This window comes from Anarhichas minor, unplaced genomic scaffold (assembly GCF_050575085.1).
Source record: "Anarhichas minor isolate MPS153535 unplaced genomic scaffold, ASM5057508v1 ptg000040l, whole genome shotgun sequence".
NCBI classification, from domain to species: domain Eukaryota; kingdom Metazoa; phylum Chordata; class Actinopteri; order Perciformes; family Anarhichadidae; genus Anarhichas; species Anarhichas minor.
The window spans coordinates 3,991,411-4,007,777 of NW_027466486.1; the positions used below are offsets into that span (position 1 = coordinate 3,991,411).

General features: G+C 40.5%; 2 protein-coding genes across 4 annotated transcripts; both read right to left on the reverse strand.

The window, feature by feature from the left end:
* Positions 1–6,553: 6,553 nt before the first annotated feature.
* Positions 6,554–9,059, reverse strand: LOC142968142 (growth arrest and DNA damage-inducible protein GADD45 beta-like). 2 transcript variants are annotated; one of them, XM_076107912.1, is made up of 4 exons: positions 8,928–9,059; positions 8,179–8,280; positions 7,814–8,027; positions 6,554–7,611 (listed from the first exon to the last, which is right to left on the reverse strand). In XM_076107912.1, exons 1-4 carry the CDS (start codon positions 8,963–8,965, stop codon positions 7,507–7,509), a joined length of 459 nt encoding a protein of 152 aa, XP_075964027.1. In that variant the 5' UTR covers positions 8,966–9,059; the 3' UTR covers positions 6,554–7,506. The 2 variants fall into 2 exon arrangements, with proteins under 2 accessions (XP_075964027.1, XP_075964025.1); XM_076107910.1 differs by lacking the exon at positions 8,928–9,059 and having other exon boundaries at positions 8,179–8,913.
* Positions 9,060–9,615: 556 nt separating this feature from the next.
* On the reverse strand, positions 9,616–13,869 carry LOC142968539 (interferon-induced protein 44-like). Of its 2 annotated transcripts, XM_076108444.1 has the most exons (8): positions 13,731–13,869; positions 12,285–12,796; positions 12,044–12,095; positions 11,384–11,579; positions 11,001–11,153; positions 10,704–10,875; positions 10,382–10,482; positions 9,616–10,258 (listed from the first exon to the last, which is right to left on the reverse strand). In XM_076108444.1, exons 2-8 carry the CDS (start codon positions 12,763–12,765, stop codon positions 10,007–10,009), a joined length of 1,407 nt encoding a protein of 468 aa, XP_075964559.1. In that variant the 5' UTR covers positions 12,766–12,796; positions 13,731–13,869; the 3' UTR covers positions 9,616–10,006. The 2 variants fall into 2 exon arrangements, with proteins under 2 accessions (XP_075964559.1, XP_075964558.1); XM_076108443.1 differs by lacking the exon at positions 13,731–13,869 and having other exon boundaries at positions 12,040–12,095; positions 12,285–12,368.
* Between the last annotated feature and the right edge of the window lie 2,498 nt (positions 13,870–16,367).

The window sequence follows — 16,367 nt, forward strand, 5'->3', positions numbered from 1 at the left end:
CTGCCACACAAACACACATTCACATACAGACACACATTACATGCACACATTCAAAACTTAAATTGATCCCTAGACACACACATGCAAACACACACTTCAAGTTTAGCATATGCACACACTCATGGAAACACACACACAAACACACACACACACACTCCCAAAATAGCCTCTCTGGAAAAGCGCCATACCCCGTAGCCACAGCTAGGGTGCAGGTATCTCGTTCTCTCGGTGGCTGAGATCAGTATATCACTGAGTATGATCCAAGGTGCTTTTGGTAATATTCACATGTGCTGGTAAATTAACTACAAGTGTCAGCTTAACTTTAAAAGGGAATTGGACATTAATAATCAGTAGGAAACCAGGATCTTTTTTTCCTTCTCTTGTCATGAAATGAGGGGTTGGGTAAAGGGCGGACAGCAGTGCCATAGGCAAGGAGTGGGAGGATGCATGTGGGCAACAGAAATGGACGGTAGCCGCTTATGCCGACCGTGCCAAACATGACCTGGTGTCCCATTAAAAGCTTTTTTTTTGTGGGAGTTAAAAAAAAGGTCTGAGAGCTTTGCCCACGAACCTGCCTGTGCAGGGTAATTTTGGAGCGAGTGGCTAAAGCCTTTGCCTTTATCGGGCTAGCATGTTCCCACCCAAACCTGTTTCAACAGACCTTCTCTGCCTGTGGCCTCTGGCCAAACCTCCAGCTGTGCCAACCTGTGCAGAAAGTCATCTCTAGATGCTGATCTGCTGTCATTGATTCCACTTCAGTTCATTATGGCTGCTGTTGGTCGAAATCGATGTCTAAGCTGACCTCAGATCTGCACCTATGAGGGGAACAACTGCTCTACACAGAACTCAAGCTATTAACCCTGGACGTTTACTGCATTTTTATTAAGAAATACCTGTTTGTGAACTCAACGTACGTTTTGATATTTTGTTGAAGCATTACTTAATAGATAAGATAATACTGTATTTTTTTGTTTTGCTTTGACATAGGTGTTGCCCCTGGCTGATCAGGTTTCTCTTCCTGTCTGACGTTAAATGCCAGCATTAATGAAACAACAGGAGATCTGGTTGTAAGCCAGGGGTATTACCTGCTCGAATCTTAAACTGAAGTTCCTATCAAGCCTCCCTGTGCTTTACCCTGAAAGAGGGAGAGGTCGCAGACTGACCACACACGAGAATCAGTCTGCAAGGACTGCAAGGCTGGAGGAGAAAAACCCAAACTTAAAAAGTAAAAGTGAAGCTGTCCTGAAGATTAGAAATTAATTATTTCTTACTTTCTCTGCTTATGTTTGATTCATTTGATTGGCATTTTTTACAAGGTTATGGGAAGAGATATATTGCATTGGATTGTGTAAATGTGGAAGTGTTTTAGTTTGCCTCTGTAGTATAGAGGAAGGGGATACGTCTTGTTTTAATGCATAAGAATAATTATTGCTTTAAATCAGAATAGAATAACAATTACCTGGCTTTACCAGTCTTTCAAATTTCCAGTCTCCCCAGTAGATGAGCTCAAACTGGTCAGGGACTGGATCGGTAGGAGCCAGCTGTCCCCTCCTGGTTTTGAGCTGTCCTCTCCTCCACAATGCTCCTCCTCTCTGACAAACCAAACTTGATTGTAAAAGCTGAAGTGAAAAAAAAAAATGAAGTCAAGAGAAACAAACTAAATGTATAAACTTTCTTTCAGACATGTGCAGAGGTGATAAGTTGAAGAGTAGCTGTTTTGGGTTTATTTTTTGAGTTTCTTCTTTCTATGGAGTCCATGGAACCTGGTCAGTTGAGTATTACCCTGTACAGTGTTTGTAAGAGACAAAATCTAAACACAGAATCCCTTACTGTGGATGTTGGATTTTTTTAGGTACTACTTATTCTGTTCTGTCAGTCAAAGATCATGTCTGTCTTCATTTTTGTTTTTGTCATTCAGGTTTATAGAGGCTCGCGATAGCGGAGGATGGTTTTAACCACCAATACAATACAAACACCTGATGGAAACAAAAGCCCTGTAAGGTTTAGGGTCGTTTCCTGTTAGAGGATTCATCAACACCGGACCTCATTCCAGTGGCAAAAACCAGCCTCCTGATCTATCCTTTAACACCAGAGCGGTCAAGTTTTTATCAAGTGTTGGCTTTGGTGGGCGACAGGCAACTAGGACAACACACACATGCACATAACACACTCTCTCTTGCTGTTGGTTTTTTAGGTTTGATTGTCAGGGGTCAAAGGTTAAAGGAGTGGCAAGGCTGTGTATTGAGAGCTGCTTTTGACGGTTAATTGCTGAACGCAGGGAGCTTTTTGCCATCATATTTACATCTGAGCATTTATCCAAGGCTTTTGTGAGGCGTGACGTACAGTGGCAAGCAGGGTGGAGTGATTTAGACAGGACTTACGGCTGCCGAGTGACTGTAAGGGGAGTTGAACCCATCGCTTTTCTGTTCTCTAATCACTACGTCAATATGAGACACCTGCTGCACTGACTTTTGGGAGTTGGGATTTATTAAAGATTGATACCAATGTCATGTTTGTACGGTAAATATGAAGCTACAGTCAGCAGCCGGTTAGGTTACCTAAGCTTAGCATAATAAATGGAAACAGGGGGAAACAGCTAGCCTGGCCTTGTCCACAGGTATCAAAACCCAAGTACAAACACCTTTAAAGCACACTAGTTAACCTTTTTTTAGTTTAATCTGTATGAAAATCAAAGTGTAAAAAAGACAAGTTGTGGTTTTTTTGCGCAGGGTGAACTTCAGAGGTGCTGGTGTTACCTTTGGACAATGCCAGGCTTTATATTTACCCACTTCTAGTCTTTATGCTAAGCTAAGCTAACAGAGTGCTTCAAGTCAAGGCTAAATTGCTAATTAGCATCAATATGTTCACTGTAGGCAATGATTCTTGGGCCAGCTTCATTCCTCATTTGTCTTTGTTACAAACACAGAGCTGGCGGTGCCCAAAGTAAGAAGAGAGCAGAAGCTGGAGAAAGGCCATAGAGGGAGCTAAGGGTGTGTGTGTGTGTGTGTGCACGTGCGGGTGGGTGCTGGGTGCAAAGTGTTTGGCGGATGAGAGGGATGATTTGGCAGAGCAATAGGCAGAGAAGAGAAAATAGAGATGTAGCAATTGTTAGTGCGTATTAGTGCGAGAGTCACAGTGTGTAAGAACACACAGTGCCTCCGGCGCTCTGCAGAGTGCCACATAGTAATGTTACAGTACTGCAGCCCTGCCATTCCAGGTCAGGGTAACTCTGACCGGAGGAGAGGTCATGTGACGCTGTCTAATTCAGAACATCATGCACGGCCTCCACTCACTCTTTTTATTTGTAAGATGCTCATTCTGGAGAAGAGTAAAGAAGGATTCTGTCACAAGATAAAATCGTTCAGTTGAAGTGTGGGAAGCTATTTTTGAAGTGATGACCAATAATAACCCCAACCCACGAAGCAGACAAAGAATTTATTTTTCTGTTTAGCTTGTGCCTGATTCAGCTACATTATATTAGCTGCAATATGTTTTCACCACTCATGAAAGCCTTAGAGACCTAAAGCAATAGTTTGACATTTTGGGAAATATGCTAATTTGCTCAGCAGAGAGTTGGATGAGAGGATTGATACCACACTTATATGTGGCAGCTAGTTAGCTTAGCTTAAAGACTGGAAGCAGGGGTAAACGGCTAGCTTGGCTCTCTCCAAAGGTATAACTTACCTGTCACCTCTAAAGCTCACCAAGGAACAGGTGATATCTTAGTCTTGCCGTCAGCACTAGGCAAGCAACAGAGGCTCCATTTTTCTAGTCCTTATGCTAAGCTAACCAGCTACTGGCAGTGGCTCCATATTTATCAAACCGACAAGAAAAGGGTTCAATCCTCTCAAGACTCTCAGCAATTTATCCATTAAGTGTATTTCCCAAAATGTCAAACTATTCCTTTAAATTAAATAAATCCCTTTATCTTCAACCTGATTTAGGTTGACATGAATGGTGGTCTTTCAATAGAATAAAAAAACAAGGATCCAGCTGAAGATACATAATGCACAAACAGAGATCTGAGTGCAAACTGCGGGGAAAGGTAGAAGGTAACCCAGAATTACTGATCTGGGGTTTGCTTTCTGCAGAATCCGAACATCTGAACTAAAAGTTTGCAAGGTGCAGCTAAAGTCAAAGAGGATAACAACTGCAGAGGAATCGCACAACATAGAACAAGCATGCACGCGTATCAGCGCACGCACATACACACACACACTGATGTTGTCCTGGAGATGTCTGACAGATGCTATTTTTTATCATTATTGTTATTTCAATCATTCCATATCTGGTTGGGCTTAAAATCAGAGACAGCCGGCCTAAAGTTCTGGTTTGGCTGACAGTTTGTGTGATTGGTTGGTTGTTAGTTTGCCTTATAGTGCCGTATATTGTGTTAATGCTGGTATTGGGGTTATCAGATCAGCAGAATGAGCAGTGTTGAAGTAGAACACATGGCTCGAGATGGAAATCCACTGGTTTTGTGACACAAAGCGTGCAGTGAAAGTGAAATTAATTTGAGGTCAGGTTGGGGGAGAGCTGAGGCTCCTCATTGGTGGACTTTTAAATCAAACGTCACTGAATCGGCTCTGAGCTCTTCCGGAGACTCATCTTTTGTGTTCTGCTCTCCTGTGTATGCATATAGTATATGTATCTTTTTGCCTTGATTGATTATGAAGAAAATATATCTATTTTTTGTAACTGTTCTCTGATGTGCCATAACTCATGTTTTCTTGCACACTGTTAATATTTTGTCGATATTGCTGTTAAAAAGATGATATTGAAAAGTAGATGACATTAATAAAAAGATGATATAATAACACACGCTCTTGTGTAATTGTTTTACCTCCGTGCCGGCGATAGCCCGTCGGACACGTTAGGTTCGTTAGGTTCTGTTCATCCGTCCATCCCATTCTCATGAACGCGATATCTCAGGAACGCCTGGACGGTTTTCTTTAAACACATTTTTGGCCATAACTCAATAATTCATATGCTAATTATGACAATTTCACACAAATGTTTGATAGGATAAAATAATGAAGTCACGACACTTTGATGATCACTTACCTTTTCCTCTAGCTCTGTCATCTGCTCAAAATTGTAATATGCTAAATGAATGACATTCCCATCAGCCTCAGCAGTTTGTGTTTACTGCTAATAAGCAATTGTTGCCAATTGTTGCATTTGCATGTTAACTTTGGCAATGTGATGATTGAAATACTGTGCAGTGGCAAAATAACACAGTATCCATTCAATTTGGGTTTAATTACATGTGAGGCATCCATATTTATTTGGTGTTCAGGCGCCTTTGTTTTAGTTAGTGGAATATATCTGAGTTTTCAGAAAACAAATAGTAATAATTAATGCTATTGAAAAGTCTCAAACTCCAATATGACATAAACACAACATAAATATAGTCTCATATACCATCTGTGCATGGCTGTAGACACTTACTCTTGTTCATTTTTAGCTGCAATTTACAGAATATGTTTTCAGTCTTTTTGTCTTTCTGTGCTCTGAGTAGGAAGGCCTGGCTTTTTTTCCTCACTCACTTTACAGGTATTCTATGCACATAGACACACGTGCTGCCTTGGTACATAGTGTACAATGCAAAGATGAATACTTGTTGCATCAAACAGACAAAACAAAGAACAGAGCAAACAAAGAGCACTGCTAAGTAGAGCCTTGGGGCATGAATGTAAGTCCCCTGGCTGTCTCTGTGCCCTTTGAAGCATTGCTTCATCAAGCAAGGGTCTCTTCCAAGTTTCAACCCATTGCCGTCCCTTCCCAGCTTCCAAACCCCTCAGCAAGTCAAAGCCAATCAGATTTAGGGTCGATGAACCAGAGCCAATCAGAGGTCAGTCCCCATGCTAGCCACACCCCTGTACTATAGTGGATAGTAAACATATGGGAGGTGCATGTGCCTGAATGTTCCCCCTTATGTTTTGCAGTCAGAGAAAGTGAACCGACATGTGAGAGCAGAGGGTGAAGTTGGAAACAAAACAGAGTGGGAGGAGGGCAGAGGGCAGGATGAGCCACTTGTACTGTGTTGCAGGTACATCTTGCTATACCTGATCATGTTGAGATACCATGGCACAGGTAGGGTTAAGGTCCAAGCCCTCTACAACATGCATTCACAGGTTTTGCGTCATAATGTGATGTGAAACATGTACACAACTACAATGCAAAGGGCTTGGGATATTAAATTCTACGTTTGAGCAGATAACTTGATTTCTTTCTGTCAGCTTCCCCCTCCCCCTGGATTCTTGACTAGGGACAGCGGGTCTGCGTCAGCTTGCTTTGCCTGTTTGTTCCAACACAAAGAGTTTCTGTCTCAACCCCAGTTTGTCTCTCTGACTAATGTTTACTATAAGAAGGGAGCTAGCCAGACAATTTGTAAGGCCCCGTCACCAACAAAGAATGAGCTTAAAGTGTGCGTCATTTTCCCATTACTTCAACCCAAATGTAAACTCAGCAATTTTTCCAGTTCGATGATGCAAACACGGCTTTTGTCTTGAAATTTGAGCATGAAGTTCTTGATATAGAAGTAAATCAATTATGAATACAATAATTTATTGACTTAGATAACAGAGCACACAATTAGACCTTAAATAGCCAAACGCACAATGGATACAATCAATAAATTACTAGTGTAGCACCGTTCATATTATATTAACAGCGTCTAAACAAAGCAGCATCCTGAAAGCACAAAGATATCGACTACGGTTTCTTTTGCAGCAAAATGACAATTTACAGCAGATGTTTTTCATCAGTTCAGTATTCTCCGTCGACAATAAAAGAAATATGCATTGTGCATTGACATTTTGTAGTCCTGAATTGCCAATAAATCCTGTGTGACTTTAACATGAACATCATTTCTATTTCAGTTTCCATGGTGACGATTCCTACGCAGGTTCAGCTGCTCATTTGAAGAACGCACACGCTGCACGCCCAGTCATTTCTAAAGAAAGAGTCAAGTATTGTACAAGCATACCACACATTCACACACACCTTCTCTCCAAGGACTCTCCCATGTCAGAATACACAGGAATGCTGGGCATAGTTTCATTACAGCATTCCTGTCCTGTCCTTACAAACAACATAGGTCTTCCAGGTATAAGTTGAGGTGCGGACACTTTTCTTTTGATGCTGCTACTCCTGTTATTGATTGTCACACCCCCATAAACATTGCAAGCAGCCAAACAGAAGAAGAAAATAGAAGCTTTGATTTAGTTTTACAGACAATGTAAAAAAAACAATGTGGCCTGGATGTGAATCTGCTTTTCTGTTTGCATCTCCTGCACAATGCAGATTTTGTAAACCGGTCTCCACTCTGGTTGTTTCACTAGTTACTGAAAGGAAGTACTTGGTTCCTGCTTATCAGTCAGGATAGCCCGTCCCAGTTCACTCCAGGCCAGTCCTGCATGAGCAACAACGGATCCCTCAGTTCATTAGCATCTGAACCCAGAAAGCTCCAGTCTTCGCTGGTGTATGCGGGTGCCAGACCCTTCAGCGTTCTTGCAGAGCCAGTTCAGGCACCCACTGGTCAAGGCGTCGACTCTCCTGGCAGTAGGTCCCCACCTCCTGTAGCCTGCAGTGGTCAGCCTGTGGGTTCTAGACAGGAAACAAAGACAACATCAAATTCATGTTCAGCCTCTAAGGTGAATTTGGTCTGCAGAATACAATGCAATAAATATTCACTCAAATAATGCCAATATCACAACATTTCACCTACAGCACTGCATGACAACACTCCGTAATGCTTTGTTGGTCTTTCAGTTACATAAGACAGGGCTATTGTGCTCAGTCAACATACCGTAACCAGCATGCAGTGGAGGTCTCCGTGCTCTTCTTCGTTTCTGGCATCCACAGCACCCAGCAGCTGCTGGAGCCGCTGAACTCCTAAGACTCGCAGGATGGTAATGCTGCTGTCGCAGCAGAAGGACTGTAGCAGGGTAAAGTGGATCTGCAGCGCCACATCGTCTACATCGTCAGCTGCCAGAACACACAGGACCACACTGTCCGGGTCTCTGGGGAGGGAGGAGAAAATTAGAAAATTGTGAGTTTAAGGCAGACACTTGCACTCAAGTACACAAGTTATTTTCTGAAATACAAGAGAAGCATCTACTTGTGAGTCTTAAACATTACAGGCATTGGCTAAACTTAATAGTTTCAACTCACGCATTAAGAAGTTTAGCTGATTCATAAATGCCAACGGTCAGGCAGTCTTGTTTCTGAGCCGTCACCAGCAACTCCTCCAGAGCCAGACCTACAGACTGCATCCTGAGAGGGCAAAACATAACATTTAACGTTTTGCATGCTTGAAAAAAAAAAAAAGTCCTCACAATGGTCATGTCATACACATGCTGCAGTTCTTTAACAAATGGGTCTAATATTGTATTAACCCATTTCATTAAATGCTGTTAAAACACCTTTACCTAATAAAAGAAAGTCCTAGAGAAGACAGATAAAAAGCAATCAGAGGTTACTCCTCCAGTCCCATTAGGTTTATGATGCATGTGGATGATTGTGATAAAATAAAGAGGGACTTGCCTTAATGCAGGCTGTGCAACATGCATGCACAGTAAGTCTATTGTGCAAGTACGTTATAAAATATGAATAATCAGAGTACATGTTTTTAAAAACAAGATTATGCAACAACTTTTAAAAGTTGCATTATGCGGTCAAACTTTAATGAGGTAAATGTATATCAAAGTATTTGGTGCTGAAAATATCTGCACCCAAGAAAGATAAAGTCTTCAACCTAAACTCACAAAGTGTGATTGTGCCTCAGCAGTTCAGGCAATGCAAGGCTCCAGGCAAGAGAAGCATTCCTGTCCAGCACATGATGTCCATCCACATGGCTCAGACGGCCATAAAACTACAGCCACATCTGACAAAGTGCAGAAAAACCGAGCGCCATATCTCACCTGTTCTCGATGGACACAAAGCTTTCCTCTGGAATCATGTTTGCAAGTCAAAAAAACGTAACCCGGTGAGAAAAGCGTGACAGCAGTCCGGTGGATTCACTAGTCCCTCTGTGCGTCTGTGCAGAAGCGTTGGCAGCGTTTGTTGTTGGCAACGTTACGTCACACTCTTTATACCGGGGCTGAGGAGAGGGCGGCACCGAAACCACACGAGTTTTGCAAATGGCTCCAAAGAAACTCAACGTCTCTCCTTGTCATGTGGACTGGTGGTTTGTTTGTTTGGTTACAGTGCGTCAGGCTTTTACACGATATGGGAGTACATTTGCTTTGTCAGTCAGCCTTGTTGCTCTGCGTGACATCTCGGTGCATAATAAAACATGTGCGCGTGCATAGGCATGGTTGCTAAATGTGCATTAAACAAAATGATTCCAGTTACATTCATTGGTAAAAGTAAACTTCGTGGGTATGTTGAGCTGTGCAGATGCAGTTGTGCAACGTGAGCTCCTCGTCTATTCACAACATCCAAGATTGCATAACTGGACACCAGTTTATGAAATTATGACTGACATCTGGTGGCTGACTGAGGGAAAGAAAAGTCTGACTAACCTTTCTACTGTTGTAAAACTGAAAGTCACAATAGTTTGAATTCAGTTATGTAAACATGTTCAAGTAAGACATCCGTGCAGCCAAAGACCTTAATCCATTTATTTCCATTGTCTGACTGTATAATGACATACAGATAACAGATAATGCATTTTTAACAGAAAATACACGCTTAAACAGTAAAAAAAAAAGTAGTTAACGTAAACACTGAACTTGATGTAAGAGTCAATTCACCCAAACTACAGAAAGAAGTATGAACATATTCAGTTGTGTGAAATCGGCACCATTCCTTTGTCTTTAGTTGTTGTTACGCTTTGGATAAAAGCGTCTGCTAAATGACTGTAATGTAATGTTATACTGCTGGCATATATATATCAAAAGTTAAACTATTTAAACAACCACACATTTCTTTTGATATATTTGATCAACCGACTCATTGGCTTGAATTATTGAGATATGGGAAATCGTGATCCTGTCTTTCAGACATGATGTTTGGTTTGTTCTGATAGAACTGGAAGATCATTGGATCTGTAGAGGTCCTGATGATCAACCACCTCTTGGTCCTCGATAACCTGGTTCTCAAAGAAGCTGTCTGTGTAGTTCAGCATCTGCTCCACGGCAGTCAACAGCAGTATGTCAATACTCTGGTCCAGCTCCAGCTCATCACTGTAGCTCTTCACTGGCAGCACACAGGACAACGGGATGCCAAAAAACTCACTCAACTCCCGTGCCTGAAAGACGGCAAAATAAATGGACATGGGTTAGAATCTCAACGCCAACACAAAAACAAGTCATTGATTACAGCATCGCTGTTCTCATGATTGTGTTGAGCATCTTAACATGATGATTGTTACCTTCCTCTGGATGTAAACACTGCGATAAACATTCTTTAAGTCTTCTGCCACCAGCGGACAGGCCTCGTCTACTTTAGTCATCAGCAGAATCTGAGGAATTCCTATAAGAGAGCAGAAGAAAAGGTAGTAGAAAAGACCAGATTGAAATAGCCGAGAAGATAAAGTCAAAGTTTACTGACCCTAAGATTCATTACAGCAACAAGAGAAATATAATTCAGCATGGGAAAAGGCTAAATTAATTGTTGTACACAAAAAAAACTAACAAGATATAAACGGTGAAATGGTGGAACCACGATAAAAATAATATTCTTATACTACTAACCCAGGTTGTTGGTCTTTTTACGGATGTCAGCAAACTTGTCCAGCATTTCTTGGGTGAGGAGGGAGACCTTGCAGGTGTCGACCACATAAACCACACAGTGAATCGCATCACTCAGGGTCGCTTGCTTCTTAAAGCCAGGAGAGTCCATCTGGAGTGGCGTTAAGGGATTAAGCTGAGGAACAAATAAAGCAGAAAGAGAATCATTTGTTATTAATCACTCAACAAAGCATCCTACATTCTTACCACGAAATCAGTTACATGAAGATGTGGGCAATTAGGTAGATAGTTATAAGAGACCTGGTAGCGATCCTTTATGTGACCTTTGAAGACGTTGACTAAGTCCTCAATGTTCATACCAGCCTCAGCGTTTTCCTCCAGCCCCATTGTGTCACACAGGATCAGAGGAACAACTCCACCACCTTTCCCTGCCTTGATGGTGTAGGTGCGGAACTGCAGGAGCGACATAAATGTAGTATAATTAGAGCATGTGGAATCCGTTCATATTACAATCAAAGCATGTCAACCTGTATATGAACTACAAAATGTAAAATATTGTCCTTTTTCATGTTTTTCTCTGCTGTTTTTGTTGCAGGTTATAAGCTGACATTCACGATTAGGCTGCAGCAAAAACAACGGACATATCTGCAGAGTATCACAAAGAGTAAAACTTGTGCCAGCACCTGAGTGGTCACACTCTTCCCTGCTGTACCAGCGATGGCCTGGGATGTCATGTTGCCTCGAAACACCGAGTTGACGGAGTTGAAGAAGGTCGACTTGCCGGCCCCGACGGGCCCCACCAACAACACTCGGGCTTGTTGGACTGTTTTGATCTCAGGATTATAGCTCCGAATGTCCTTCATCAACTGCTGCCTTCTCCTGGAGGGAACACCGATGATACACAAGACATTTAAGCCTACATCTCTAATACAAGTTAGCTGCAGAGGATTAGTTTAATGGTCATGTTTAATGTAGAAAGATTGAAGGTTTCAAGCGTGTTGCACCTGTAACCACACCCAACAGTGATGTCACAGTGTACCTACACACCTTGGAGTACAGTTCTACATCACTGCAGCAAAGTGAGGAGTTAAACCACTGGAGGTCGACAAAGACCAGACTTTAAGCTGCTGTTAAGTTTCTCTTTAAATTACAAATTAAAATAGGCGACAATCTCACAACAATAATACAAAATGTGTACATATTTTTCTATTTAAAGCAAAGTTAGTCGTACCATTAAATAAGAGGTGGATTTAGACACTTGGTTCTTTACTTTTGCCATTTACTCGAGTCACACCTTTTTTATTAATTGTGGCAAAAGTTGCCAAAGATTTCTACATACTGTATTCGCAGTCCAGCGAATGTTCCTCCACGGTTTGGCCAGAAGATCTCCCAAACCTGCAGGAATGTTCATATAAGTTAATTGAAACATGATGACATATTTTATTCAACACTAGTTTGCTACAGTCCACTTTAATAAAACAATGCCATTCTTAGTCAGTTCATTGCAGAAATGAATCAACGCATAAGCTAATTCAGTATAACAACTTACTTTAAAAGATAAAACACATCCTTATCACCACACACCTTCAACTCGATACACTTCAAACTCAGTCAGTGCCAAGTCTTCTCCGTGCATCTCTGCAGCCTTAAAGGTGAAGTTCTCCCCTGGTTTGGACATGATCTTAGCAACGTCCTCATGCAGGAACACCAAGGCACCATAATTCGGACCGGTGGCTTCATCTGTGAAAGCATACTGTCGGTTGATACCTGCCACCCTCAGTGGTTTGCTTCCTCCTGCGCTGAGGCTGTAGAGGAAGGCCTCCTCATCAGAGACTTTCGCTCCGCTCTGGGCGTAGTCCTGAGAGGTGTAGGCCCCGAAGACAAAGCCACCGTCATTGTAGGCGACGATGACAGTGGGCCCCTGTGTGTCACAGCGGTTGTGAAAAGCCAAAGCAGTGAAGCCGTGGACGCTGGCTTTGTAGAGCAGGTGAATCCTGACATGACCCAGGAGAGAGAGCAGCTTCTTCTGCTGATCTTCAGACAGGCTTGAAGTAATGACAGGCATGACGACTGTAGGGTAGATTGTCCAAACACACCTGAAGATGCAGCACTATGATTAGATATCATGGTAGAGTTTTCTAACAAGGCATTATCTTCATTACTTAAAAAAGCAAAAAGTGTTGGCATGTGAAATATGATCACTAAATATGATGTGAAGTGTCCAAAATCACATGCAACCTCATATAAAATGTATTCAACAAGAGAAATGTTTTTCAAAGGCGACGTCTTACTATCAAGATTACAATGTGAAAATATTACATTAGAAGTTAAAGTTCTGCATTCAAAATGTGAAACTTGAGTGCAGAGTTTTTATCAGACATATTGGCGTGCAGCTGACATATTGTGAATACTGGTGCAAAGATTTCAAAAGATTTAATTGTTGTAACTGGTTGAGTTGTAGCAAGTTTTAACTCGTCACAGGGTCACAAAATAAATCTGAGGAGTTGTGAATTGACTGGTTGGGGAAGAGAAAATTAAAGAGAAAGAGAAACTATTAACTCCAGCTGTCAGATAAATGCAGTAGAGTAGTATAAAGTAGCCTAAAGTAGAAATACTCAAGTTAAGTACAAGTAAAAATTGCACTTAAGTACAGTACATTCACTTAGTTACTTTCCACCACTGCTTAATTTCACATGAGATATCAGATGTACCTTTACAATTCCATGTGAAAAAAACGTTGACTGTCACGTGTAAAATGGCGTTTGTGCTTTGTTATAGGTATATAAGTCGTAGCTGTACCTAATGGTTGTATTAATTTCCATGATACATCATGTAAACATTACGGCAAATACTGTCAGCATCCCACAACTGTATTTCTTTGTTATTAAGAAGATGATGAAAAGATGGAAAATGCATCAAAGAGAAAGCGTAAGTATATCGACGGACAAAACCGCACTGATCGATAATTGAAACTTAACCAATGACACATACCGAATAACAGTCGATGCAGTTGAAGATTATCAAACTCACCTGCAGTAAAATACCTAAAAGTCTTTTGGTAGAATGCAGCAGGCTGCTGTAGTTAATTTGATCTTTGTTTCTCCGTCCAGGGAAAAAGAAAATGAAACTACTACTGTGGTTTGAAAAAAAAAAGTTTCCGTCACTTGGGTCCTTTCCTTGCGTCTTAGTCCCTCCCACCAGGGATGCGTGGAGGAAACCATGCGAGGAGAGAGGAACGAGGAAACGACAATTAAGAGACCAGGGTCTAATTGCTATTCCACTAATTGACAGAATTCGCTCAAGGGGAATTCTCGTTCTGCAATCTCGCGAGGTGACGTGTTGCCGGAAGACCGGCAGTGTATCGGATGTACTAGTTAGTTTTCATGTGGCTGACTGACTTATTATTAAAAAATCATCAAGTAATCATAAAAAAGTTTTGCCAACAAAATGTCTTTAAATCATTTATGCAAAATGGCCCCATTCAGAGTGTTACATTTATCAGATACGCATAACATTAAAATATTGTTATTGATTCTTGTTTTCAAGGTAGAGTTTATTTTCACAACTTATACTGTTTTGTAATGTATATTTTAAAAACGTATCATGTGTTGTTGTATAAAGCATTGATCTGAAAAGTATAGTATGGCTGTAACATAAATATAGTACACAGTATTACAATATGTCCCCTTGAAATGCAATGGAGTAGAAGTATAAAGTAGCCTATGACAAAATTGTACACATGTGCACCATCACTGGTTTTATGATTTTGTGATACTTTGTAAACTGATGATGTAAGTTTGTCTTAGCTTTTTCATTTGTGTCCTCTTGTGTGTGTATATATATATATATTAGTGCTGGGCAAGTTAACGCGTTAATATATATATATATATACACACACATATATATACACATACATACATACATACATACACACACACACACACACACCAGAGCAGCAAATGATGAAGAAAACGTTATTGCAAATAAGGAGCAGGTTAACTTGTTTGAGCTGCAACACATTCATAATTTATTCAACATCCACAAGGCAGCATTGCACTTCAAGGACTCTCAACAGACACGTTTGAATGGTGATGCACATTCTTTATTCATACATTAGTCCCGGCCCCACAACCCACACATTTGGACATTGTTACTGTATGTATTACTTACAGACAATTACAAAGTGAAAGGTTCTACTTGTTCATCCCATCGCCCCGCTCTGCCACAGTGCTTTACTCTCTGTCTTCATGAATATCATGAATGAAACAACATACAGTACATACAGTATTTTATACATGCGGGACACATAGTTACTATTCACTTTGCTACCTTGTGGTTCAAGTAATTGTCAATCAATTACAGCTCTACTTCATCCCCACGTGGCCAATACATAATTTAATCTGGCAGCCTTTTGCAGAAGAGTGTAATAAAAAGAAAATAACTATGACTTCACAAAATAAAACAAATCTCAAGGATAGTACAATCCTATGATAAAAGTTTAACTGTGAATTTATATAATTATAAAATGTCTTTTTGATCATTTAGAGATACAGAAACAAAATTACATTTGTTTTATGTATTTGGGGACGAAGGGGAAAGTGGTTGGTGGCGTCTTTGTGATCTCATGCTTTGGTATTGAGGAAACTGTTGTGTGCCACATTTGTGTGAACTGAGACAATCAGTTGTGATTGATTTACATCCCAGAATATGACACCCGTTCTTGGACATCCAGACTAGGACAAAAGGAAATTTAAAAAAAAAAAAAAAACAGTGGACAGACAGGTCTGGAGAGAATACAATGTAATCCATCACATTACATATGTGTGCTTTATTTTACAGATTTGTAATGTCTTCATAATTTCCTGTGAAGGAAAAATCTTAATAATTTGATACTAATTACAGGAAAAGCATTTGTATATTTCCAGAATAATTTCCTTGAAAGAACTGCTCCATTTAGACCACAGTAAATATTCATTCATTAGTCTTTTATTATTGGAAAATGTTCCCTTTACATGTGTCAAACTGTATGCTGGAATAATTAACAACTATTAACAAATAATATACCTAATTCCAGAAAACTTTCCAGGAAATTAGGGACTCATAAAATACAGTGTTGGAGTGTACCGCAGTCGATTTGATTACAGCCATTCAGTAATTTCAGTTACCGTATCAGGATTACTTTATTCCAAATATGAACGCAATCTAATTTATTCGTATTGACAGAGCACAGCATAGAAAGCTGTTATTAAACTCACTTACGATTTTATGCCGTGCGAAATATTTGTCTACGATAAACTATATTATCATATCAACAATCTAAATACATGTCATCACTTTTAATGTTTTTTTTAGTAAGATTACAAGTTAACATCAATTTCTACAAAAGCATTTGCTGTTGGATTCCTGATTAGCATGATTTTAAGCTCCTGTAATGGATTACAATTACAGTACCGTTCCTAATGAGATGATTGCTGTAATGCTATCAAACTTAATCTGGTACTCTAATCCCTGTCGACAGATTTGTTGTTGCACACTCAGATTCAATGATCTCAGATTCAATAATCTCAGATTATCACTCAACATCAGATACATCGCATCTCGTCAGTTTGCTCTGCGGAGATGGCAAGGTCAACAGTGAAGCCACTGAGGCACAATACTTGTTGAAAG

Excerpts from the sequence above, each read along its gene's own strand:
- LOC142968142 (XM_076107910.1), bottom strand. The coding sequence starts at position 8,411 with ATGAAATGGGTTAATACAATATTAGACCCATTTGTTAAAGAACTGCAG. Across the intron at positions 8,028-8,178 it reads TCAGCTAAACTTCTTAATGC|AGACCCGGACAGTGTGGTCC; the intron begins GTGAGTTGAAAC and ends CTCCCTCCCCAG. Across the intron at positions 7,612-7,813 it reads TCCACTGCATGCTGGTTACG|AACCCACAGGCTGACCACTG; the intron begins GTATGTTGACTG and ends TTTCCTGTCTAG.
- LOC142968539 (XM_076108444.1), bottom strand. The coding sequence starts at position 12,765 with ATGCCTGTCATTACTTCAAGCCTGTCTGAAGATCAGCAGAAGAAGCTG. Across the intron at positions 11,154-11,383 it reads GGAAGAGTGTGACCACTCAG|TTCCGCACCTACACCATCAA; the intron begins GTGCTGGCACAA and ends TCGCTCCTGCAG. Across the intron at positions 10,876-11,000 it reads ACATAAAGGATCGCTACCAG|CTTAATCCCTTAACGCCACT; the intron begins GTCTCTTATAAC and ends TTTGTTCCTCAG.